The 26,645-nt window shown below is 42.0% G+C and overlaps 1 protein-coding gene across 1 annotated transcript in view; it reads right to left on the bottom strand.

Annotated features, from left to right (window-relative positions):
- Positions 1-24,607: 24,607 nt before the first annotated feature.
- The window catches only part of GABARAPL1 (GABA type A receptor associated protein like 1), a 31,575-nt gene continuing 29,537 nt past the window's right edge, over positions 24,608-26,645 (bottom strand). The window contains exon 4 of the mRNA XM_070938330.1: positions 24,608-26,410. Within this exon, the coding sequence (XP_070794431.1) occupies positions 26,345-26,410 (66 nt within the window). The 3' untranslated portion in view covers positions 24,608-26,344. The remainder of the gene's footprint in view (positions 26,411-26,645) is intronic.

The following is a 26,645-nucleotide window of genomic DNA, read 5'->3' on the forward strand; positions in this document are numbered from 1 at the left end:
TTCAGGTTCCCTAAGGTCTGAAAAGCCCCAAAACACATTGAGTTTTCAAATACGAGATTTTCCTGACGAGTTATACCAATCTCTATCTCACAATTGGCAGTAGGACTCAATTCAGCCAGAAAACGTAACTTTTCACACAGAGCTCCGATTTGCAAATGAAAGACATATTCATGTTCCCCACTGAAAAGCCAAAAAACATATCCAATTTCCAAACACGAGCTCCTCCTGATGAGTTAGACCAATCTCTATCTCAAAATTGGCAGTAGGACTCAATTCACAGAGCTCAGATTGGCAAATGGAACTGATATTCATGTTCCTCACGGTTTGAAAAGCCCAAAACACAATCAATTTGCAAATGAATGGTTTCCCTGAGGAGTTAGACCAATCTCTATCTCACAATTGGCAGTAGGACTCAATTCAGCTAGAAAACGTAACTTTTGACACAGAGCTCCGATTTTCAAATGAAACACATATTCAGGTTCCCTAAGGTCTGAAAAGCCCAAAAACACATTCAGTTTTCAAATACGAGCTTTTCCTGACGAGTTAGACCAATCTCTATCTCACAATTGGCAGCAGGACTCAATTCAGCCAGAAAACGTAACTTTTGACACAGAGCTCCGATTTGCAAATGAAAGACATATTCAATTTCCACACGGTCTGAAAAGCCCAAAACACATTCAATTTTCAAATGGAAGCTCTTCATGAGGAGTTAAACCAAGCTGTATCTCAGAATTGGCAGAAGGACTCAATTCAGCCAGAAAACGTAACTTTTGACACCGAGCTCTGATTTGCAAATGAAACACATGTTCAATTTCCCCACGGTCTGAAAAGCCCAAAACATTCAATTTTCAAATGGAAGCTTTTCCTGAGGAGTTAGACCAAGCTGTATCTCAGAATTGGCAGGAGGACTCATTTCAATGTAACTTTTGACACAAAGCTCAGATTGGCAAAGGGAACTGATATTCATGTTCCCCACTGAAAAGCCAAAAAACATATTCAATTTTCAAACACGAGCTCCTCCTGACGAGTTAGACCAATCTCTATCTCACAATTGGCAGTAGGAATCAATTCAGCTAGAAAACGTAACTTTTGACACAGAGCTCTGATTTGCAAATGAAACACATATTCAGGTTCCCTAAGGTCTGAAAAGCCCAAAACATTCAATTTTCAAATGGAAGCTTTTCCTGAGGAGTTAGACCAAGCTTAATCTCAGAATTGGCAGGAGGACTCATTTTAACGTAACTTTTGACACAGAGCTCAGATTTACAAATGAAAGACATATTCATGTTCCCCACTGAAAAGCCAAAAAACATATTCAATTTTCAAACACGAGCTCCTCCTGACGAGTTAGACCAATCTCTATCTCAGAATTGGCAGTAGGACTCAATTCAGCCAGAAAACCTAACTTTTGACACACAGCTCCGATTTGCAAACAAACACATATTCATGTTTCCCAAGGTCTGAAAAGCCCAAAACATTCAATTTTCAAATGGAAGCTTTTCCTGATGAGTTAGACCAAGCTTAATCTCAGAATTGGCAGGACGACTCAATTCAGCCAGAAAACGTAACTTTTGACACAGAGCTCCGATTTGCAAATGAAAGACATATTCATGTTCCCCACTGAAAAGCCAAAAAACATATCCAATTTCCAAACACGAGCTCCTCCTGATGAGTTAGACCAATCTCTATCTCAAAATTGGCAGTAGGACTCAATTCACAGAGCTTAGATTGGCAAATGGAACTGATATTCATGTTCCTCACGGTTTGAAAAGCCCAAAACACAATCAATTTGCAAATGAATGGTTTCCCTGAGGAGTTAGACCAAGCTGTATGTCAGAATTGCAGGAGGACGTAATTCAACCAGAAAACTTAACTTTTGACACAGAGCTCCGATTTGCAAATGAAACACATATTCATGTTTCCCAAGGTCTGAAAAGCCCAAAACATTCAATTTTCAAATGGAAGCTTCTCCTGAGGAGTTAGACCAAGCTGTATCTCAGAATTGGCAGGAGGACTCATTTCAACGTAACGTTTGACACAGAGCTCATATTGGCAAATGGAACTGATATTCATGTTCCTCACGGTGTGAAAAGCCCAAAATACAATCAATTTGCAAATGAATGGTTTCCCTGAGGAGTTAGACCAAGCTGTAACTCAGAATTGGCAGGAGGACTCATTTCAACGTAACTTTTGACACAGAGCTCAGATTGGCAAAGGGAACTGATATTCAAGTTCCCCGGGTACTGAAAAGCCGAAAAACATATCCAATTTTCAAACACGAGCTCCTCCTGACGAGTTAGACCAATCTCTATCTCACAATTGGCAGTAGGACTCAATTCAGCTAGAAAACGTAACTTTTGACACAGAGCTCCGATTTTCAAATGAAACACATATTCAGGTTCCCTAAAGTCTGAAAAGCCCAAAAACACATTCAGTTTTCAAATACGAGCTTTTCCTGACGAGTTAGACCAATCTCTATCTCACAATTGGCAGGAGGACTCATTTTAACGTAACTTTTGACACAGAGCTCAGATTTGCAAATGAAAGACATATTCATGTTCCCCACTGAAAAGCCAAAAAACATATCCAATTTTCAAACACGAGCTCCTCCTGACGAGTTAGACCAATCTCTATCTCACAATTGGCAATAGGAATCAATTCAGCTAGAAAACGTAACTTTTGACACAGAGCTCTGATTTTTAAATGAAACACATATTCAGGTTCCCTAAGGTCTGAAAAGCCCAAAACATTCAATTTTCAAATGGAAGCTTTTCCTGAGGAGTTAGACCAAGCTTAATCTCAGAATTGGCAGGAGGACTCATTTTAACGTAACTTTTGACACAGAGCTCAGATTTACAAATGAAAGACATATTCATGTTCCCCACTGAAAAGCCAAAAAACATATTCAATTTTCAAACACGAGCTCCTCCTGACGAGTTAGACCAATCTCTATCTCAGAATTGGCAGTAGGACTCAATTCAGCAAGAAAACCTAACTTTTGACACACAGCTCCGATTTGCAAACAAACACATATTCATGTTTCCCAAGGTCTGAAAAGCCCAAAACATTCAATTTTCAAATGGAAGCTTTTCCTGATGAGTTAGACCAAGCTTAATCTCAGAATTGGCAGGACGACTCAATTCAGCCAGAAAACGTAACTTTTGACACAGAGCTCTGATTTGCAAATGAAACACATATTCATGTTCCCCACTGAAAAGCCAAAAAACATCTCCAATTTTCAAACACGAGCTCCTCCTGATGAGTTAGACCAATCTCTATCTCACAATTGGCAGTAGGACTCAATTCAGCTAGAAAACGTAACTTTTGACACAGAGCTCCGATTTGCAAATGAAACACATATTCAGGTTCCCTAAGGTCTGAAAAGCCCCAAAACACATTGAGTTTTCAAATACGAGATTTTCCTGACGAGTTATACCAATCTCTATCTCACAATTGGCAGTAGGACTCAATTCAGCCAGAAAACGTAACTTTTCACACAGAGCTCCGATTTGCAAATGAAAGACATATTCATGTTCCCCACTGAAAAGCCAAAAAACATATCCAATTTCCAAACACGAGCTCCTCCTGATGAGTTAGACCAATCTCTATCTCAAAATTGGCAGTAGGACTCAATTCACAGAGCTCAGATTGGCAAATGGAACTGATATTCATGTTCCTCACGGTTTGAAAAGCCCAAAACACAATCAATTTGCAAATGAATGGTTTCCCTGAGGAGTTAGACCAAGCTCTATGTCAGAATTGCCAGGAGGACTCAATTCAACCAGAAAACTTAACTTTTGACACAGAGCTCCGATTTGCAAATGAAACACATATTCATGTTTCCCAAGGTCTGAAAAGCCCAAAACATTCAATTTTCAAATGAAAGCTTTTCCTGCGGAGTTAGACCAAGCTGTATCTCAGAATTGGAAGGACGACTCATTTTAACGTAACGTTTGACACAGAGCTCAGATTGGCAAATGGAACTGATATTCATGTTCCTCACGGTGTCAAAAGCCCAAAACACAATCAATTTGCAAATGAATGGTTTCCCTGAGGAGTTAGACCAAGCTGTATGTCAGAATTGCCAGGAGGACTCAATTCAACCAGAAAACTTAACTTTTGACACAGAACTCAGATTGGCAAATGAAAGACATATTCATGTTCCCCGGGTACTGAAAAGCCAAAAAACATATCCAATTTTCAAATACGAGCTTTTCCTGACGAGTTAGACCAAGCTGTATGTCAGAATTGCCAGGAGGACTCAATTCAACCAGAAAACTTAACTTTTGACACAGAGCTCCGATTTGCAAATGAAACACATATTCATGTTTCCCAAGGTCTGAAAAGCCCAAAACATTCAATTTTCAAATGAAAGCTTTTCCTGAGGAGTTAGACCAAGCTGTATCTCAGAATTGGCAGGACGACTCATTTCAGCTAGAAAAAGTTTTGAGATACAGCTTGGTCTAACTCCTCAGGAAAAGCTTCCATTTAAAAATTGAATGTTTTGGGCTTTTCAGACCTTGGGAAACATGAATATGTGTTTCATTTGCAAATCGGAGCTCTTTGTCAAAAGTTACGTTTTCTGGCTGAATTGAGTCCTACTGCCAATTCTGAGATACAGCTTGGTCTAACTCCTCAGGAAAAGCTCGTATTTGAAAACTGAATGTATTTTTGGGCTTTTCAGTCCGTGGGGAACATGAAAATGTCTATCTTTTGCCAATCTGAGCTCTGTGTCAAAAGTTAAGTTTTCTGGTTGAATTGAGTCCTCCTGCCAATTCTGAGATACAGCTTGGCCTAACCTCTCAGGGAATGATCGTATTTGAAAATTGAATGTGTTTTGGGCTTTTCAGACCGTGGGGAACATGAATATCAGTTCCCTTTGCCAATCTGAGCTCTGTGTCAAAAGTTACGTTGAAATGAGTCCTCCTGCCAATTCTATGATACAGCTTGGTCTAACTCCTCAGGAAAAGCCAAAAAACATATCCAATTTTCAAATACGAGCTTTTCCTGACGAGTTAGACCAATCTCTATCTCACAATTGGCAGTAGGACTCAATTCAGCTAGAAAACGTAACTTTTGACACAGAGCTCCGATTTGCAAATGAAACACATATTCATGTTTCCCAAGGTCTGAAAAGCCCAAAACATTCAATTTTTAAATGGAAGCTTTTCCTGAGGAGTTAGACCAAGCTGTATCTCAGAATTGGCAGGAGGACTCATTTCAACGTAACTTTTGACACAGAGCTCAGATTTGCAAATGAAAGACTTATTCATGTTCCCCACGTACTGAAAAGCCCAAAACACCTTCAATTTTCAAACGGAAGCCTTCCCTGAGGAGTTAGGCCAAGCTGTATCTCAGAATTGGCAGTAGGACTCAATTCAGCCAGGAAATGGGACTTTTTACACACAGCTCAGATTTGCAAAGGAAACGCATATTCAATTTCCCCACGGTCTGAAAAGCCCAAAACACATTTAATTTTCAAATGGAAGCTTTTAATGAGTACTTAAACCAAGGTGTATCTCAGAATTGGCAGAAGGACTCATTTCAACGTAACTTTTGACAAAGAGCTCAGATTTGCAAATGAAAGACATATTCATGTTCCCCACGTACTGAAAAGCCAAAAAATATATTCAATTTTCAAATACGAGCTTTTCCTGACGAGTTAGACCAATCTTTAAGGAGATTGGAGCAGGGGGCCATATTGTGTTAGGGGAGTGCACACTCGCTGTCTACGAGCGGTGGCGTGCTCCGGCCCCCAAGGCTCTACTCGCTCCTCAGGTTGCATAGACCCTCAGGACCCAGGCCTTCGGCTGATGCTGTGCAATGCCATGTCTGTAGTAAATAAAGCCCCCCTCATCTGTGATCTTGTTCAGGAGGGGGGTGCGGACCTGGCAGGTATTACGGAGACCTGGTTGGGCCAGGAGGGGGCGGTTCCCCTTGTTGAGATGTGCCTGCCAGGTTTCCAAGCATTACATCAGCCGAGGTAACAGGGGAGGGGCGGGGGGGTAGCAGTTATCATTAAAGAAGGTCTGAGACCGAGGGAGGCCACTGTTCCTCAGACGGGTTCAGATGGGTTTGCTGATCACGTACATGTCTCCCTGCCACGTGGCAACAGCCCTGCCCGAGCTACTCAACGTCATCGCTGCGGTGGCGGTTGATACTCCTAAACTTATGATCATGGGGGATTTCAACCTGCCGTCTGTGGGTGAGACGTCAGAGATGGCTCGGGAGTTCATGGCTTCCATGACAGCTATGGACCTGACCCAGTTAATTCATGGCCCTACCCACACAGGGGGAAACACGCTGGATCTGGTTTTTGTCTCTGGACAGTGGTTGAGGGATCTTGATATAGGGGATATAGGTACTGAACCCTTGTCATGGTCAGATCACTCTCTCCTTCGTCTCGACTTTCGAACCGCTGCACCCCGCCACAGGGAGGCGGAGCCGGTAAGATGGTTCCGCCCCAGGTGCCTGATGGAACCTGACAGATTCCAGACGGAGCTTGGGCCATTTCCTGAGGTTCTGGCACACGCCTCGACTGGAGACCTGGTGGCCGCCTGGGATAGGGCGGCTGCTGGTGCTCTGGATCGGGTCGTGCCTTTGCGGCCTCTGACCCGGTGCCGATCTCAATTGGCTCCTTGGTTTACCGAGGAGCTGAGGGAGTTGAAGCGCTGGAAAAGATGCCTAGAGAGTAGTTGGAGGGCCAGTCTTTCTGAATCTGACCGGACACTAGTAAGATCCCACATTAGGAATTACTTAGTAGCGACTTCCGGTTTCCTCGTCTTCGGCGGCGGCGGTGCCTTTTGAAGCTCCACCAGCCCCGCCGCTTGTAGAGCCGCTTTGCGACTAAGAAGCGGCTCGAAAACTTCAAAAATCTTTAGGATTTTTGAAGAGAGATCGCAGGGCACAGGTTGAGCCCCTGCAACCCCCCCAGGGAATAGTTTCTGGGGAGGGAACAGGAGCGGCTCCCATTCAACCTGCTGGAACTCCGGGCGGCGTGGGACAAGTCTGCTTTTGCAGAACAAGCCGGCTACAGGAAACTTCAAACTGAAAGAAAAGGAACCAACCTTAATAAGCAGCATACTGTTACTTGAACCCTGAAACTCGGAATCGCAAGTATTAGAGTTTTCTTGGCTTTTTAATCTGAGTGAAAAAATGCGGATGAGTGAAAGTGAACTGTAAAAACATGGCGCTTAGCCTTAGAGTTAATGAGCCGGCGAGTGTGGATTGCTGAACTCATCTTGCTTTGTTACAAAGTTTCTAAACTGCTACGAAGTTGCTTCGCTTGTAACAAGAGAAATAAGAGAGAAATTTCTCCTTTTTCAATACTGGACTTTGCTTTACTTTGGTTCTTATTTGATTAAATCTGGGGGACTTTTTCAGAAGTCTTTGTGGAGGCGGGAGAGGAAGAAGAACTTCCCTTTTTAGTAAAACCAGCCTACGTGGTAGGATGGCCTCAAAGAAGCAGGAAGCGAAGGCAACAGGAGGTGGATCTCCCACACATAAAGCACAGCCTCCCCCTGCACAACAGATACAGACTCAGAAAAAAGATTTTGATGTGGGAGATTTAAAAGAATTTATTTCTAAAACTTTGGATGATAAATTTCAAAAATCTCAACAGGAGATAGATGATAAACTACAAAAATCACATCAGGAATTTATGCAGGAAATTAATGAAGTTAAAGATATGGTGAAACAGAACCAAAACAAGGTGACCAAAAAAATATCAGAAGTGGCGTCTGGCCTGGCAGAATTCATTATGAAAGTTGATTCTAAAGTTGAAGAACTTAAATCAGAAGTTAATGTTAAGATGAAAGACAATGATTATAAAATTGCTGATGTTGACAATAAAATGCAAAGAGTTGAAAATGAGATTGTGATGGTACAATTCAGGGCAATGGAGTTTGCCATACGGCTTCGAGGAATTCGAGAAGAGGAAAGACAGGATTTGAGACAGGTTTGTTCTGAGATGGCCAAGATTCTACAAGTTAATCCTGATGTGGTTTTTCACAAAATAGATAAAATTTACAGAGTGAATTCTTGGGTGGCCAGACAAAGACAATTGCCCAGAGATGTGGTCATATATTTTACAGATAGAGAAATAAGAAATGACATCCTGCAAAAATCCTTTTACACCTCTGTGCAAGTGGGGGGCTCACGAATTGGAATTTATAAAGAATTACCTCCTAAAATGCTGAAAACCAGAAAAGAATTTGGCTTTCTTGTTAAGGAATTGCAAAATCTACAGATACCATTTCGGTGGGACGCCCCAGTTGGTATAATTTTCAGATACAAGGGAGAAAGATATCGTTTGAATACCGTGGAGAAGGCAGAGCACTTTTACACTACTATTCTTAAGGAAAGAACACCATCCCCACGTACATCTACAGTTTTGGAGATTAAGGAGAGTGAAGAGAAGCAACCTCAACGAGAATTGCAAGAACAGTCTAAGCAGGAACTAGAGGAAATGCAAGGTGCAGAAGAAGGTTTTCTGGATGAGCCTTTGCTGGAATCTTCTCCAATCTTGGACCCAGTTCGGATGATCGAAGTTAAGGATCAACGTATAACTCGAGCTCAATCTAAGTTACTTAAACAAAAGCAACAACAACAACAGGAAAGACAAGACAAGAAGGCAGTTAAGAGTACTGCACAAGAGATTGGAGCCATGGGGGGAGCAAGATCGAAGCTTTCGGATGACATTCGATTATTCTGCTCTTTGCTCCAGAAAGATGAAGATGACGCTTAAGTGTTTATCTTGGAATGTGAATGGGTTGAATTCAGCACAGAAAAGGAAGAAACTATTTACATATTTGAAACAATTTAATAATGATATAATTTGTTTACAAGAAACGCATATTACAGTTCAAGATCAAAAATACTTGATAAATTCCAAACTAGGAACACATTTTATATCTTCAACGTTGCAAAAAAAGAATGGTGTGGTTATCTATGTAAATAACAAATTTACGGCTAAAGTTATAGAAACAGATGAAGATGGTAGGTTTGTAGCAATTGAATTACTTACAACATATGGCCAAATTCTTTTGATAGGAATTTATGCTCCCAACCAACAACAGGATTATTTCTATAAAATGTTACATACTAAAATACTACAATGGGACTATAGATCTATTTTAATTATGGGAGACTGGAATGGAGTAATAGACTCTAAATTAGACAAAAGGAGTTCAGCGAAATCTAGGATTAGGTTACCTCAGACCTTTTTCGATATGAAAGAAGATTTGGAACTAAAAGATATTTGGAGAATACATAATCCAAAAGAACTGGATTATACTTTTTATATTATTTTTATTATACTTTTTATGGAGGGAAAGATAGACATAGATCCTTCTCTAGGATTGATTTTATTTTGTTGTCAGATGATCTACTTGTCAAGACAAAAAGAACAAAGATTTTTCCAAGAACTTTGACTGACCATAGCCCAGTATGGATAGAAATTGAGATGGATAAGGTTGAGAGACGTTCTTGGAGATTAAATGAGAACTTGTTCAGATATGAAAAAAACACAACAGAACTTAAAAAGCATTTGAAAGAGTTTTTTGAAATAAATTTGAATAAAGGTACCCCAATAGAAATTGTGTGGGACGCAAGTAAAGCTTATATGAGAGGGGTACTTATCTACATGAACTCTAAACATAGACTGTTTCGACAAAAGAAAAGATCTGAATTGGAAATAGAAATAAAGAATAAAGAACAGTTACTTATTAAAAATCCAACGGATGAAAGAATATGCGGTGCTATAAAACTTTTGAAAGACCAATTTCAAATGCTTATGGCGGAACAAGTTGCAACAAACTTACAATATGTGAAGCACAATACATTTTGTAACGCTAATAAACCGGGCAGATGGTTGTCTTACACATTGAGGAAAAAACAAAGTATACGGACTATTGATAGTATTGATATTGGAGGGAAAGAAATTTTTCAACAAAAATTAATTAAAGAAGCATTTGTGGACTATTATACCAAACTATATGCCAAAGAGGAGGTGCAGAATGGACTTATAGAAAAATATTTAAACGATAAAAGAGTTACAAAAATTACTGATCAACAAAAGGAAAGAATGAATTATCCTATAACAGAGGAGGAGATAATAGTAGCAATTAAACAGTTAAAAACAGCCAAAGCTCCTGGCACGGATGGTTTGACCGCAGTGTATTACAAAACTTTGCAAGCTGAAATGGTGGAACAACTTAGAGATTTATTTTGCAATATTCAACAAGGGGGTAAAATACCCCCATCATGGACAACAGCTTACATATCTTTGATACCAAAAGAACAAGTCGGTCCTAAAAAACCAGAGAACTATAGACCAATATCTCTTTTGAATACAGATTATAAAATCTATGCGAAAGTATTAGCCAACAGGTTGATGCCAGTAATCCAAAAGGTGATTCATGATGATCAACCGGGATTTATCGAGGGTAGACACATGAAGGATAATGTAAGGCAAGTAATAGATTTATTGGAATATCTTGAGAAGAATAAACAGATTCCTGCAGTGCTGGTTTTTTTGGATGCAGAGAAGGCCTTTGATAGAGTGGATTGGAATTTTCTACTAAAGACTTTAAAAAAGATGGATTTTGGGGATCAATTTATACAGGCGATTTCAGCAATTTACCAAGAGCAAAAGGCACAGATCATTATTAATGGAAGTTTGACAACAGAGTTTAAAATTGAAAAAGGAACAAGACAGGGATGTCCGTTGTCCCCACTTTTATTTATTCTAACACTAGAAGTCTTGCTAAATACAATACGGGACTCTAATATCTTGAAAGGTATAATGATTAGGCAAGAGGATTACAGAATAAAGGCATTTGCAGATGATCTGGTTGTTACCCTATCACAACCAATGGAATCAATAATCCTGATGAAGGACATTATACAAGACTATGGTAAAGTTTCAGGTTTTAGACTGAATCCAAAAAAGACTAAAATGATAGCTAAAAACATGACACAAGATTGTAAACATGAGCTTGAAAGGAGGGCAGGTTTTGAGACTGTACCTAAGGTAAAATATCTAGGAGTTCAGGTTGCAGAATCAAATATGAAATTGTTTCAAAATAACTATTAGGTGTTGTGGCGAGAGGTGCAGAAAGACATGGAGACTTGGAAAAAACTGCAGCTGTCTTTACTTGGAAGAATAGCAGCAGTTAAGATGAACATTTTGCCAAGATTTCTTTTTTTGTTTCAAATGATTCTGGTGCTTAAAAGTGATAAACAATTGAAAGTCTGGCAAACTGGACTCAATAAGTTTGTCTGGAACGAGAAAAAGCCAAGAGTGAAATTGAAAATTATGCAAGATGTTCCAGAAAGAGGAGGTCTTAAACTTCCAAACCTACAGTTATATTACGATGCAGCAGCTTTAACTTTAACAAGTGATTGGTTTGGAAGTAAAAAGGCTGGAATATTGAATGCAGAAAGTTTTGATCTTGAATTTGGATGGCATGCTTACTTATTTTATGATGACAAAGTTGATAAAGTATTTAAAAGTCATATACTTAGAGACTCTTTGATGAGAGTTTGGAAGAAGCACCGACTCAAATGGGATTATAAAATACCGCTATGGCTGGATCTTGGTCATACCTTGTGGAATACAAATATAATGTCACTCGGGGGGTTTTTATACAAAGAGGTTCTTTTTACAGATGCGGGCAGATGGCAGCTGAAGACATTGCAGACACTGTTGGACGAAGGGATTAATTTAACTTGGTTACAATATAATCAATTACAATTGAGATGGAAAGAGGACCAAAAAACTGGTATTATGTTGCATGAGGAAGAATTGGTTAGACATATAAAAGAGAAAGGTCCAATGCATATCAAAAGGCTTTATAATGTTTTGCTAGAAAGGGATTCAGAAACTGAACTAGTTAAAGATTGTATGATTAAGTGGGCACAAAATTTTGAAGAACCAGTGATGTTGGAAACATGGGAAAAAAATTGGGTTCAGAATGTTAAATTTACACAGTCGCAGAACCTGAGGGAAAATTTCTATAAAATGTTTTATAGATGGCATTTAGATCCCAAAAAGTTGTCATGTATGTACCCTAATGTTCAGCCAAAATGTTGGAGATGTGAATGTTTGGATGCTACGTATTATCATGTTTGGTGGACCTGTAGGAAAGTTAAGGCTTTTTGGATAAAAATTTGGTGGGTCATGCAGAATGTTTTGAAGAAAAAAATTCAATTCTCTCCACAATTGTTTTTATTGGGTATAGTTAAGGGTTTTACATCGGGTGAAACAAAATTGATATTGTATATGATAACAGCAGCAAGATTGTTGATAGGTAAATATTGGAAAAATGAAGCTTTGCCCACTATTGAGGAATGGACTTTGAAGATGGCCAGTTTTGCAGAGATGGCGAAGATTTCAGCATACTTAAAAGATTGTTCACAAGAGACTTATGAATGGGAATGGAAAAGGTGGATAGAATATGTTCAGAACAAATATCAAACTAGAAAGTATCAAATAGCTTTTATTTGAAAATAATGTATTAGAAATATTTTAATGTAATGAGGGTAAAAAGAAAAATTATATAGGGGAGGGAGGGGTTCAAGTTTTTACATAAGTGTCATATTAAGGGTTTTTTTTGTGTGTTTTTTTTTATCTTTCTTTACCAGTTATGAGTATATTATAGGAAAGTCTGGGGGGACGGGAGGGTTAGGGAGGGTTAGGGAGGTTGGGAAGTTTGGGGGCGGGGTGGGGGGGGGGGAAGGGGTGAAAATGTAATTGTAAAACTTTTGCAATAAAAAAAAGGAATTACTTAGTAGCGATAAAAGCAGCGAAATGTAGTTATTTTGCTGCTCTTATTGCGTCATCAGATAATCGCCCGGCTGCCCTCTTTAGGGTGACCCGCTCCCTGCTCCACCAGGAAGTGCGGGAGGACCCCTTGGAGGGTAGAGCCGAGGATTTTGTTCAGTATCTGTATGACAAAATCACTCAGATTCGGGAAGATTTGGACTCTGACTGGGTAGTCTCAGGGGGAGAGACAGGGGCAGGTCTTGAGAATGTTATCTGGGATGAGTTTGATCCTGTGACCCCTGAGGACATGGACAGGATTCTGGGTAGACTGAACGCGACCACTTGTTCATTGGACCCGTGTCCTTCCTGGTTAGTACTGGCTTCCCGGGAAGTGACACGAGGCTGGCTCCAGGGGATTATAAATGTTTCGCTGAGTGAGGGTGACTTTCCCGCCGCCTTGAAAGAGGCGGTGGTGAGGCCTCTCCTCAAGAAGCCTTCCCTGGACCTGGCAATGTTGGTAAATTATCGTCCGGTCTCCAACCTTCGCTTTGTTGCGAAGGTTGTTGAGAGTGTGGTCCGCGCAACAGCTCCCCCAGCACCTGGATGAAACGACGTATCTGGATCCGTTCCAGTCGGGCTTCAGGCCCGGGTACAGCACGGAAACGGCATTGGTCGCGTTGGTTGATGATCTCTGGAGGGCTCAGGACAGGGGGTGCTCCTCTGTCCTGGTCCTGTTAGATCTCTCAGCGGCTTTTGATACCATCGAACAGGGTATCATGCTGCACCGGTTGGAAGAGATGGGGGTTGGAGGCACTGTGTTGCGGTGGTTCTCCTCCTTTCTCTCTGACCGGTCGCAGTCTGTGTTGACAGGGGGACAGAGGTCGACCCCGAGGCCCCTCATATGTGGGGTGCCGCAAGGGTCGGTCCTCTCGCCTCTCCTGTTCAACATTTATGTGAGGCTGCTGGGCGAGATCATCCGTGGTTTCGGGGTGGGGTACCATCAGTACGCTGACGACACCCAGCTGTACATCTCCACCCTGGATCACCCCAACGATGCCCTTGAAGTGATGTCCCAGTGCCTGGAGGCCGTACGGATCTGGATGGGGAGGAACAGGCTCAGGCTCAACCCATCCAAGACTGAGTGGCTGTGGTTTCCAACGTCCCGATATAGTCAGTTGACGCCATCACTGACTATTGGGGGCGAATCATTGGCCCCCATGGAGAGGGCTCGCAACTTGGGCATCCTCCTGGATTCACGGCTGTCTTTAGAAGAGCACTTGACGGCCGTGACCGGGAGGATTTTTCATCAGGTTCGCCTGATTCGCCAGTTGCGTCCCTTTCTGGATCAGGACTCATTACGCACGGTCACTCATGCCCTTGTCACCTCCTGCCTGGACTATTGCAACGCTCTCTACATGGGGCTCCCCTTGAGGAGCACCCGGAGGCTCCAACTGGCGCAGAGTGCGGCCGCGCGGGTGGTAATGGGAGCGACATTGCGTTCCCATGTAACACCCCTCCTGCGCGAGCTGCACTGGCTCCCGGTGGTCTTCCGGGTGCGCTTCAAGGTTCTGGTTACCACCTTTAAAGCGCTCCATGGCTTAGGACCCAGGTACTTGCGGGACCGCCTATTACCACCAATAGCCTCCCACCGGCCGGTATGCTCCCATAGAGAGGGGCTCCTCCAGGTGCCGTCAGCCAAAAAATGCCGACTGGCGGCCCCTGGGGGAGAGCCTTCTCTGTGGGGGCACCTACTATCTGGAACGAGCTCCCCCCAGAGATACGGAGGATCCCGGATCTGCGCACCTTCCGCCGCGCCTTAAAGACCTTACTATTTCACCAGGCCGGCCTGGCCTAATTTTCCCCCTCTTTTATAAAAGATTTTTAAAATTTTAAATATCTTTTAGTATTTTATATATTCAATTTTAAATTGGTTTTAAAAGTTTGAGGTTTTAAATTTGTCGGGGCCAAAATTATTTAATTTGATTTTATTCTATTTTTTAAATTTTGTATTGTATGTGTTTTTATTGTTTGGCTGTGCACCGCCCTGAGTCCTTCGGGAGTAGGGCGGTATAGAAATCTAATAAAATGAAATGAAATGAAATGAAATGAAATGAAATGAAAATTGAAGGTGTTTTGGGCTTTTCAGACCATGGGAACATGAATATCAGTTCCCTTTGCCAATCTGAGCTCTGTGTCAAAAGTTACGTTTTCTGCCTGAATTGAGTCCTACTGCCAATTGTGAGATAGAGATTAGTCTAACTCGTCAGGAAAAGCTCGTATTTGAAAACTGAATGTGTTTTTGGGCTTTTCAGACCTTAGGGAACCTGAATATGTTTTTCCTTTGCAAATCTGAGCTCTGTGTCTAAAGTTGACATTTCTGGGTGAATTGAGTCCTCCTGCCAATTCTGACATACAGCTTGGCCTAATTCCTCAGGGAAAGCTTCCATTTGAAAATTGAATGTGTTTTTTGGCTTTTCAGACCGTGGAGAACATGAATATGAGTACCTTTTGCCAATCTGAGCTCTATGTCAAAAGTTACATTGAAATGAGTCCTCCTGCCAATTCTGAGATACAGCTTGGTCTAACTCCTCAGGAAAAGCTTCCATTCGAAAATTGAATGTGTTTTTTTGGCTTTTCAGTCCGTGGGGAACATGAAAATGTCTTTCTTTTGCCAATCTGAGCTCTGTGTCAAAAATTACGTTGAAATTAGTCCTCCTGCCAATTCTGAGATACAGCTTGGTCTAACTCCTCAGGAAAAGCTTCCATTTGAAAATTGAATATGTTTTGGGCTTTTCAGACCTTGGGGAACATGAAAATGTCTTTCTTTTGCCAATCTGAGCTCTGTGTCAAAAATTACGTTGAAATGAGTCCTCCTGCCAATTCTGAGATACAGCTTGGTCTAACTCCTCAGAAAAAGCTCGTATTTGAAAATTGAATATGTTTTTTGGCTTTTCAGTACCCAGGGAACATGAATATGTCTTTCGTTTGCCAATCTGAGCTCTGTGTCAAAAGTTACGTTTTCTGGTTGAATTGAGTCCTCCTGCCAATTCTGAGATACAGCTTGGCCTAACCTCTCAGGGAATGATCGTATTTGAAAATTGAATGTGTTTTGGGCTTTTCAGACCTTAGGGAACCTGAATATGTTTTTCCTTTGCAAATCTGCGCTCTGTGTCAAAAGTTGACATTTCTGGGTGAATTGAGTCCTACTGCCAATTCTTTATTTTATTTTATTTTATTTTATTTTATTTTGAATAAAATTTTATTATTGTATACCGCCATTCTCCCTGAGGACTCAGGGCGGTGAACAGCCAAATAAAAACATCAAATACAAATATTAAAATACAGTTAAAAAATATATATAAATTTGGCCCCATTAATTAAAACGATAAACAAAACAATTAAAAACACTTAAAAAGAATTAGGCCAGCCCAGCTTGTTGGAAAAAGAAGGTTTTAAGGGCACGGCGGAAGGCACTGAGGTCATGGATTCTCCTTATCTCTGGGGGCAACTGATTCCAGAGGGTGGGTGCCCCCACAGAGAAGGCCCTCCCCCTGGGGGTCACCTGCCTGCATTGTTTGGCTGATGGCACCCCGAGGAGGCCCTCTCTGTGGGAGCGCACGGGTCAATGGGAGGTCGTCAGTGGCAGTAGGTGGTCTCGAAGATAGCTAGGCCCTATGCCATGGAGCGCTTTAAAGGTGATAACCAACACCTTGAAGCGCACCCGGAAGACCACTGGGAGCCAGTGCAGTTCACACAGGAGTGGTGTTACATGGGAGCACCATGCTGCTCCCGTCACTACCCGCGCTGCTGCGTTCTGGACCAGTTGGAGCCTCCGGGTGCTCTTCAAGGGGAGCCCCATGTAGAGAGCGTTGCAGTAATCAAGGCGAGAGGTTACGAGGGCATGAGTGACTGTGCACAGGGAATCCCGATCAAGAAAGGGCCGCAACTGGCGGATCAGGCGAACCTGACAAAAGGTCCCCCTGGTTACAGCCATCAGATGTTCCTCCAAGGACAGCTGCATATCCAGGAGGACTCCGAGATTGCGAGCCCTCTCTGTGGGGGCCAAAGACTCGCCCCCAATAGTGAGTGATGGAGTCAACTGACTATATCGGGATGCCGGGAACCACAGCCACTCAGTCTTGGAAGGGTTGAGCTTGAGCCTGTTCCTCCCCATCCAGATCCGTACAGCCTCCAGGCACTGGGACATCACTTCAAGGGCATCGTTGGGGTGGCCTGGGGTGGAGATGTACAGCTGAGTGTCATCAGCGTACTGATGGTATCTCACCCCAAAGCCACGGATGATCTCGCCCAGTGGCTTCACATAAATGTTGAACAGGAGGGGCGAGAGGACCGACCCCTGAGGCACCCCACATATAAGAGGCCTCAAGGTCGACCTCTGCCCCCCTGCCAACATGAACTGCGACCGGTCGGAGAGAAAGGAGGAGAACCACCGTAACACAGTGCCCCCCATCCCCAACTCTTCCAACCGGTGCAGCATGATACCATGGTCGATGGTATCAAAAGCCGCTGAGAGGTCTAACAGGACCAGAACAGAGGAGCAACCCCTGTCCCGAGCCCTCCAGAGATCATCAACCAACGCGACCAATGCCGTTTCCGTGCTGTGCCCAGGCCTGAAACCAGACTGGAATGGATCCAGATAGGATGTTTCCTCCAGGAATTGCGGAAACTGTTGCACGACCACACTCTCAACAACCTTCGCCAGAAAGCGAAGGTTGGAGACAGGACTGTAGTTGGCCAATATTGCTGGATCCAGGGACGGCTTCTTGAGGAGAGGCCTCACCACCGCCTCTTTCAAGGCCGCGGGGAAGTGACCCTCACTCAATGAAACATTGCTAACACCCTGGAGCCAGCCTCGTGTAACCTCCCGGGAAGCCAGTACCAACCAGGAGGGACACGGGTCCAATAAACATGTGGCCGCACTAAGCCTCCCCCAAATCCTGTCCACATCATCGGGAGTCACAGCATCAAACTCCTCCCAGATAACATTCTCAAGACTATTCCTCGTCACCCTGCCCTGATCTACCCAGTCAGAGTCCAAGTCCCCCCGGATCTGTGCGATTTTGTCATGCAGGTATTGTCCGAAATCCTCCGCCCTGCCTTCCAAGGGATCCTCCCGCGCTCCCAGGTGGAGCAGGGAGCAGGTTACCCTGAACAGGGCAGCCGGACGATTCCCTGATGATGCAATAGAGGCGGAAAAGTAATTAAACTTTGCCGTCTTTATCGCCACTAGGTAGGTCTTAATATGCGACCTTACCAGTGTTCGGTCAGATTCAGCGTGACTGGCCCTCCAACCGCTCTCTAGGCGTCTTTTCCAGCGTTTCATCTCCCTCAGCTCCTCGGTGTACCAAGGAGCTGCGAGGGATCGACACCAGGTCAGAGGCCGCAAAGGCACGACTCGATCCAAGGCCCCACCAGCCGCCCGATCCCAGGCAGCTACCAGGTCCTCGGCCGAGTCGTGTGCCATATCATCAGGAATTGGCCCAAGCTCCATCTGGAACCTATCAGGATCCATCAGGCGCCTGGGGCGGACCCTCCCTGCGGCAGGGTGTAACAGTACGAAGGTCCAGACGAAGGAGTGAGTGATCTGACCATGACAAGGGTTCCATGTCTATATCCCCTATAATAAGATCACTCAACCACTGGCTAGAGACAAAAATCAAGTCTAGAGTGTGTCCCCCCCCCGTGAGTGGGGCCATGAACTAACTGGGTCAGGTCCATGGCCGTCATGGAAGCCATGAACTCCCGAGCCACCCCAGACATTTCACCAACGGATGGCAAGTTGAAATCATCCATGACCATAAGCCTGGGTGTATCAACTGCCACCGTGGCTATCACGTTGAGTAGCTCAGGCAGGGCTGCTGCCACGCGGCAGGGAGCCAGGTACGCAAGCAGCAAGCCCATCTGAACCCCATGACCCCATCTCACGAAGAGGGACTCACATCCAGCAATCTGAGGCACAGTGGTCTCCCTCGAACCAAAACCTTCTTTAATAATAACCGCCACCCCCCCCGCCCCTCCCCTGCACTCTTGGTTGATGGTGCGCTCTGAAACCTGGTGGGCACATCTCAACCAGAGGGACTCCTCCCTCCGGTCCCAACCAGGTCTCTGTGATACCTGCCAGGTCTGCTCTCCCCTCCTGGATAAGATCGTGAATGAGGGGGGCCTTATTTACCACAGACCTGGCATTGCACAGCATCAGCCGCAGGCCCAGGTCCTGAGTATCTAAGCCACCTAGTATCCGAGAGGAGCCTTGGGGGCCGGGGTGTGCAATTGCTCTCAAACAGCGAGTGCGCTCCCCAACACATGATGTGGCCCCCTGCTCCCGCCATATCTGCCCCTCCCAACCACCGGGCTGATGGTATTTCCCTCATTGGGATAGCCCTCCGCCCCCTCCCCATTCCCTCGTCCAATGTCCTCCAAACCGTTACCCCATGCCGGGCTCGGCTCTGACCTTGGTGGATTAACCCCCCCCCCATCCCCTTTGGTCGTCCTCCCGGTTCTGTTAAAAAATTATTAAAAACCCTAATTAAAAAACCCCTTAATCCCCGCTTTGAAACATGCCACCTCTCAGGGCTCCAAAGAACGTCCTTAAGATAGGCCTTTGATAACGTGGAAGGCCATCGCCGCGAGAGGGGGGGCATCTCACAGCGCAAGCAGGTCTGCCGAGTTATAAGCCATACATAGATACAAGCTGAGATACAGCTTGGCCTAACCTCTCAGGGAATGATCGTATTTGAAAATTGAATGTGTTTTGGGCTTTTCAGACCTTGGGAAACATGAATATGTGTTTCATTTGCAAATCGGAGCTCTGTGTCAAAAGTTACGTTTTCTGGCTGAATTGAGTCCTACTGCCAATTCTGAGATACAGCTTGGCCTAACTCGCCCAAAACACCTTCAATTTTCAAATGGAAGCTTTCCCTGAGGAGTTAGGCCAAGCTGTATCTCAGAATTGGCAGTAGGACTCAATTCAGCCAGAAAACGTAACTTTTGACACACAGCTCAGATTTGCAAACGAAACGCATATTCAATTTCCCCACGGTCTGAAAAGCCCAAAACACATTCAATTTTCAAATGGAAGCTTTTCCTGAGGAGTTAAACCAAGCTGTATCTCAGAATTGGCAGAAGGACTCATTTCAACGTAACTTTTGACACAGAGCTCAGATTGGCAAATGGAACTGATATTTATGTTCCTCACGGTGTGAAAAGCCCAAAACACAATCAATTTGCAAATGAATGGTTTCCCTGAGGAGTTAGACCAAGCTGTATCTCAGAATTGGCAGTAGGACTCAATTCAGCCAGAAAACCTAACTTTTGACAAAGAGCTCAGATTGGCATAAGTATCTCAGAATTGGCAGAAGGACTCATTTCAACATAACTTTTGACACAGAGCTCAGATTGGCAAATGGAACTGATATTCTTATTCCTCACGGTGTGAAAAGCCCAAAACACAATCAATTTGCAAATGAATGGTTTCCCTGAGGAGTTAGACCAAGCTGTATCTCAGAATTGGCAGTAGGACTCAATTCAGCCAGAAAACCTAACTTTTGACAAAGAGCTCAGATTGGCATAAGTATCTCAGAATTGGCAGAAGGACTCATTTCAACATAACTTTTGACACAGAGCTCAGATTGGCAAATGGAACTGATATTCTTATTCCTCACGGTGTGAAAGGCCCAAAACACAATCAATTTGCAAATGAATGGTTTCCCTGAGGAGTTAGACCAAGCTGTATCTCAGAATTGGCATCTGAATTGAGTCCTATTGAAAATTGTGAGATAGAGATTGGTCTAACTCGTCAGGAAAAGTTCATATTTGAAAATTGAATGTGTTTTGGGCTTTTCAGACCTTGGGAAACATGAATATGTGTTTCATTTGCAAATCGGAGCACTGTGTCAAAAGTTAGGTTTTCTGGCTGAATTGAGTCCTCCTGCCAATTCTGAGATACAGCTTTGCCTAATTCCTCAGGGAAAGCTTCCATTTGAAAATTGAATGTGTTTTTTGGCTTTTCAGACCGTGGAGAACATGAATATGAGTACCATTTGCCAATCTGAGCTCTATGTCAAAAGTTACATTGAAAAGAGTCCTCCTGCCAATTCTGAGATACCGCTTGGTCTAACTCCTCAGGAAAAGCTCATATTTGAAAACTGTATTTTTGGGCTTTTCAGTCCGTGGGGAAAAGCTCCCATTCGAAAATTGAATATGTTTTGGGCTTTTCAGACCTTGGGAAACATGAATATGTGTTTCATTTGCAAATCGGAGCTCTGTGTCAAAAGTTAGGTTTTCTGGCTGAATTGAGTCCTACTGCCAATTGTGAGATAGAGGTTGGTCTAACTCGTCAGGAAAAGCTCGTATTTGAAAATTGAATGTGTTTTTGGGCTTTTCAGACCTTAGGGAACCTGAATATGTTTTTCCTTTGCAAATCTCAGCTCTCTGTCAAAAGTTGACATTTCTGGGTGAATTGACTCCTTTGCCAATTCTGAGATACAGCTTGGCCTAACCTCTCAGGGAATGATCGTATTTGAAAATTGAGAAACATGAATATGTGTTTCATTTGCAAATCGGAGGTCTGTGTCAAAAGTTACGTTGAAATGAGTCCTACTGCCAATTGTGAGATAGAGATTGGTCTAACTCATCAGGAAAAGCTCTTATTTGAAAATTGAATGTGTTTTTCGGCTTTTCAGTCCGTGAGGAATATGAATATGTCTTTCGTTTGCCAATCTGAGCTCTGTGTCAAAAGTTATGTTTTCTGGTTGAATTGAGTCCTCCTGCCAATTGTGACATACAGCTTGGTCTAATTCCTCAGGGAAAGCTTCCATTTGAAAATTGAATGTGTTTTTTGGCTTTTCAGACCGTGGAGAACATGAATATGAGTTCCATTTGCAAATCTGAGCTCTGTGTCAAAAGTTATTTTCTGGTGAATTGAGTCCAGAAATACAGCTTTGGTCTAACTCCTAAGGGAAGCTCATGTTTGGAAATTGAATTTAATACAATTTGCTTTCCAAATTGTATTAAGGCAATATCGCTCTCCTTCATAGTTCACCACTAATCCGACTGGAACTTCCTATCTGCATTGTATCTGTTGATTTCTAAGTTCATCTGCCAGAAATGCATACTCTTTCTTGTCTTTCAACATTTTAGGTGGTATTTCTTTGAATACTGCCACTTCTTGTCCTGCCACTTGCAACTTGTTTTTGTAAGAGGCTTGTAAACTCTCATTTCTAATCCTTCTGGTAATAAAATAGATTACAACATCTCTTGGTAATTTCCTTTGTCCATGAGTTAATGCGATAGGTCCGATCAATTTGCCATTCAAGTTCTCCTCTGGACTCTCCTGTAAATTGTGCCAGGGTTTCCACAAAGATCTGTTTCAAGTTGTCTTTGGGATCTTCTTTCAAGCCTCTTATTCTTACAGCAAATTCCATCATCTTATATTGTGTCAACATGACTTCAGCTTCTGTTTTATCAATCTTGATTTGTGTTTCCTCATGGGGATATATGCACCTAACCAACAACAAGAGAAGTTTTATGTTGATACATACAAAATTATTACACTGGGACTATAATTCATGCATCCTGATGGGGGATTGGAATGGAGTAATGGACCCCAATATTGATAAGAATTACTTAGATTAGGATGGATTATGTTTGTTGAATGTTATACCCTGTAATTTGTTCTGGGAAGAGGGGGAGAGGTGGGCGGATGGGGAGGGGTGGCAGGGTGGGGGGGGGTAAGGGAGGGGAGGGGGTGGGGGTGGTAGGGAAGGGGGAGAATAAATATGTAAACCTTTTGTAAAACTTTTTAATAAAAAAAAAGTTGAGTTTTCTGGCTGAATTGAGTTTACTGCTAATTCTGTGATACAGCTTGGTCTAACTCCTCAGGGAAAGCTTCCATTTGAAAATTGAATGTGTTTTGGGTTTTTCAGACCTTAGGGAACCTGAATATAAATTCCATTTGCCAATCTGAGCTCTGTGTCAAAAGTTATGTTGAATTGAGTCCTCCTGACAATTCGGAGATACAGCTTGGTCTAACTCCTCAGGGAAAGCTTCCATTTGAAAATTGAATGTGTTTTGGGCTTTTCAGTCCGTGGGGAACATGAATGTTTTTCTTTTGCAAATTTGAGCTCTGTGTCAAAAGTTAAGTTTTCTGACTCAATTGAGTCGTACTGCCAATTTTGAGATAGAGATTGGTCTAACTCGTCAGGCAAAGCTCGTATTTGAAAATTGTATGTGTTTTTCAGCTTTTCAGTCCGTAGGGAACATGAATATGTGTTTCCTTTGCAAATCTGAGCTCTGTGTCAAAAGTTAAGTGTTCTGGTTGAATTGAATCCTCCTGTCAATTCTGATACAGCCTTGTCTAATTCCTCAGGGTAAGCTCGGATTTGAAAATTGAATGTGTTTTTGTCTTTTCATACCTTGAAAAACATGAATATGTGTTTCATTTGCAAATCTTAACTCTGTGTCAAAAGTTTTTTTGTGGGTGAATTGAGTCCAGTTCTGAAATACAGCTTTGGTCTAACTCCTCAGGGAAAGCTCATATTTGAAAATTGAATGTGTTTTTGGGCTTTTCAGATCATGGGGAACATGAAGGTGAGTTTCATTTGCAAATCTGAGCTCTCTGTCAAAAGTTCAGTTTTCTGGCTGATTGAGTCCTCCTGCCAATTCTGAGATATGGATTAAAGGTAAGTAGAACCCAGCGCTGCTTATAACTATTTTTCATATTTACGTCCATTGCAGTAAACTGTCATTAGGGCAAAGAAGCGATGTTGAGTTGGTCACACCCGCCCAGTCACGTGACCACCTGGCAATGCCCACTAGGTCACATGAAGCACCGCAAATGTGAAATGGATGACATGATTGTTAAGAATGCTGCAACCATCATAAATGTGAGGATGGTCATAAGTGTGAGGACCGATCAAAAGTGCGAGGACCGGTCAGAAACCACTTTTTTCAGCCCTCTGAGTAGTCCCTATGCACATAGCCACGGCCACCCAATCACATGACCAGCTAGCCATGCCCACCTGGTCGCATGCCCACCAAGCCACACCCCCAAATATGCCACACCCACAGAACCAGTTGTTAAAAATTTGAATCTCACCACTGGATCCAGTGAACAATTTGGAGACCTCTTGGAATCCTAACTCCTATTCAAGGAACAGGTGACAGCTGTAGCTAAAAGAATATTTGCACAACTTTGTCTTGTGTGTCAGGTTGGGTCCTTTTCAAGATCGGGAGGAATGTGTTGGTCACATTCCAAGTGGTATTACTGCAACATGTTCTATTTATGACTATCCTTGAAAAATGTCTGGAAGCTCCTGTTGGTCCAAAACGTAGCAAGACGGACATTTACAGGTGCATCTTGTGGGAACCAGAAAAAGGGACTTTCTATTGCAATCCCTATCCTTTGGAACATTTATCCTGAGATTAGATTGGTCCTGACCATACCATCTTTTTGAAGTTTTAAAGATTTGGATGTATTCCTGAGAATACAACCTGCTCAGAAGGTTAATTGGAGTCCACAGGATTTTCTTAGTTTATTGAATTGGATATTACCTCAGTTATTATTATAGACTTTTAACTATTGATTGTTTTTGTTGTAATTTTGTATGCTGTTTTATATATTGTTAGCTGCTCAGAGTTGCTATGGTAAGATGGGTAGTTATATAAATTGAATCAATCAATCAATCATCTGTGCTGGATGGTCCAAATCTAACAGTTTTAGGAAAAAATATACAAAAATTGTGCTGTGTTCTTTAATGTACTTAATGTATAAATAGTTGTAGCCCAAGTTAGCTGATTATTAAACATCATTCCAGACTTCCATTTCAGATTTTCAAGTGTGTATTTATTTGACTAACAAAACTCTTACAAAAATCTAAAGCTGTCTTGGTTCAGAACAGAAAAAGAATACATAGCACTACCTTTTATAAGCTGAAGCAAACAGTGATGAAAAATGTCACAAAGCAGTTAAAACTTATAAACACAATAATTTACATGTATCAAATGAGTAAACTGAAATTTTACTAACATCCTTTAATGATTAGCAGCAGTATAAGGAATGTCCATATACAACGCACATACAATCAGCCCATATGAGAAATTCTGGACATGATTCACTCCTAAACATTCTCTGAATGATAAAGATAATGAGCAAACAGTTTTTGCTGTTGAGCATTAGAACAGAATTAATTATAAAAGTGGTATCCAGTTTTATTTTATTCCAAACAAACAAAAAAAGCTTAGTCCTCATTGTCTGGCTATTGGGGTAGCATATTCCAGTAATTCATTCTAGCAGTTTTCATCCTAAAAGTTCTCTGAGCTATGCCACACTCCTAAAACATCATTTCATGGTCCATTTCATGGATACCTTTGCTATTTCAAAAATTATTAGAACGACTGTTCGAAGTAGGAGAGTGAGTTAAGAGTGAGTCAATTTCTATTTTACACATAGATATAATCTTTTAATATTCTCCAAGTTGCCCTAAAACTAAGACACATAAGACTCAACATAAACTATCCTATTTTTTATTTTTACTTGCCATTATAGAATACAGGCAATACAACTATCAGTTGTTTTGGAAACTGCTTTGCTTAGTTGAGTAAAATCTTTCTCAGACTTTTAAAGATTATGATTAAGCAGAAGTAGAGAAGTTTATGGAGGATTGTTATCATAAAAAAGATTATTTCATAAGAAGTTGCAGAATATATATTTCAGCAAGGCTATGGGTAAAAGTTTACTTCAGGGGGTTTCATTCATAATTTCATAGTGAAGGTTTCAGCTGCTGTAACCGCAACCTAGATGGGAATAGCCTTTACTAACAAAGCAAGGACAGAGAACATCACAGAACATTCATGCATTTAGTGAAACTGTGTTAAGTATTGAATACCAAGGTCCAAATTCTGATTATATTGAGAAATAATATGTTGTATACTTGTTGAAGTTCAATTGAACTAACTAGGTAACTACTTATGCACAATTTTCTTGATAACAAGAAGCATTAACATGATTGTTAACCAGACTACTAGTGCAATACCTGTACTGAATTAAGGACAAGGAATTGTAATGATTATAATGATGTTAGAAAACAATAATTGATGTTATGCCTCTTTCCTGCATTTGATGGGTAGACAGGTCAGGAAAAGAAATATATTAAAATAAAGAACATTAATTGTGGGGTGTTGAAGGAAAGGCCAATTGAGGTTGAATAATTTGCTATTAAATCTTTTGACTGACTTGGCATGGAAAAGAATGGATTATATTGCTAAGGAATTTCTTGCCCACTCCTGTCTTTTCCTTACATAGTAAACTTATTGACATGTCAGTTACGAGAATGCAAGTTGATGGAATATGACAAAGCACCAACCATCAGATGGTTTTAAAACACTTGCTCTTTTCTTATGATTGAACAAAATAGTATTTTATTAAAAGGTGCAAGAAACGATAGCATGAAATACATGGTTTGCCGTCCAGCTTTTTCTCCCGTTTCCTGCTTTTGTTGGACATTCCTTCCATAATAACTCTTTCAGTCCAATCCATCTGTAAGCTAGTAATGCATAGAATCACTGGCCATAAACACTTTCATCACTGTAAGCCACATAGAGAAAATAATCTTCCTCATGATTATCCTATTAAAAGATAAAAATGGGGTAGGGAGAAATAGAGGTCATAATCAGCTAAATATATAGAAGGGGGGACAGCATGTCAGATTTAGCATGTAACAGCTTATAGTAATTTAAAATGTTCTTTTAAAAAGTATTTTATTTTTTAAAGAAAGGTAAAGCAGGAACACTTTAGTGAAGTAGCTATAAGGAAAATATCCATAAGAAAAATTTCCAACCAAAAACAAAGGCTAAAAGAGAG

The sequence above is a fragment of the Pituophis catenifer genome, unplaced genomic scaffold, assembly GCF_029215685.1.
Source record: "Pituophis catenifer annectens isolate HBS135680 unplaced genomic scaffold, rPitCat1.0.hap2 SCAF_2, whole genome shotgun sequence".
Classification (NCBI taxonomy): Eukaryota; Metazoa; Chordata; class Lepidosauria; order Squamata; family Colubridae; genus Pituophis; species Pituophis catenifer.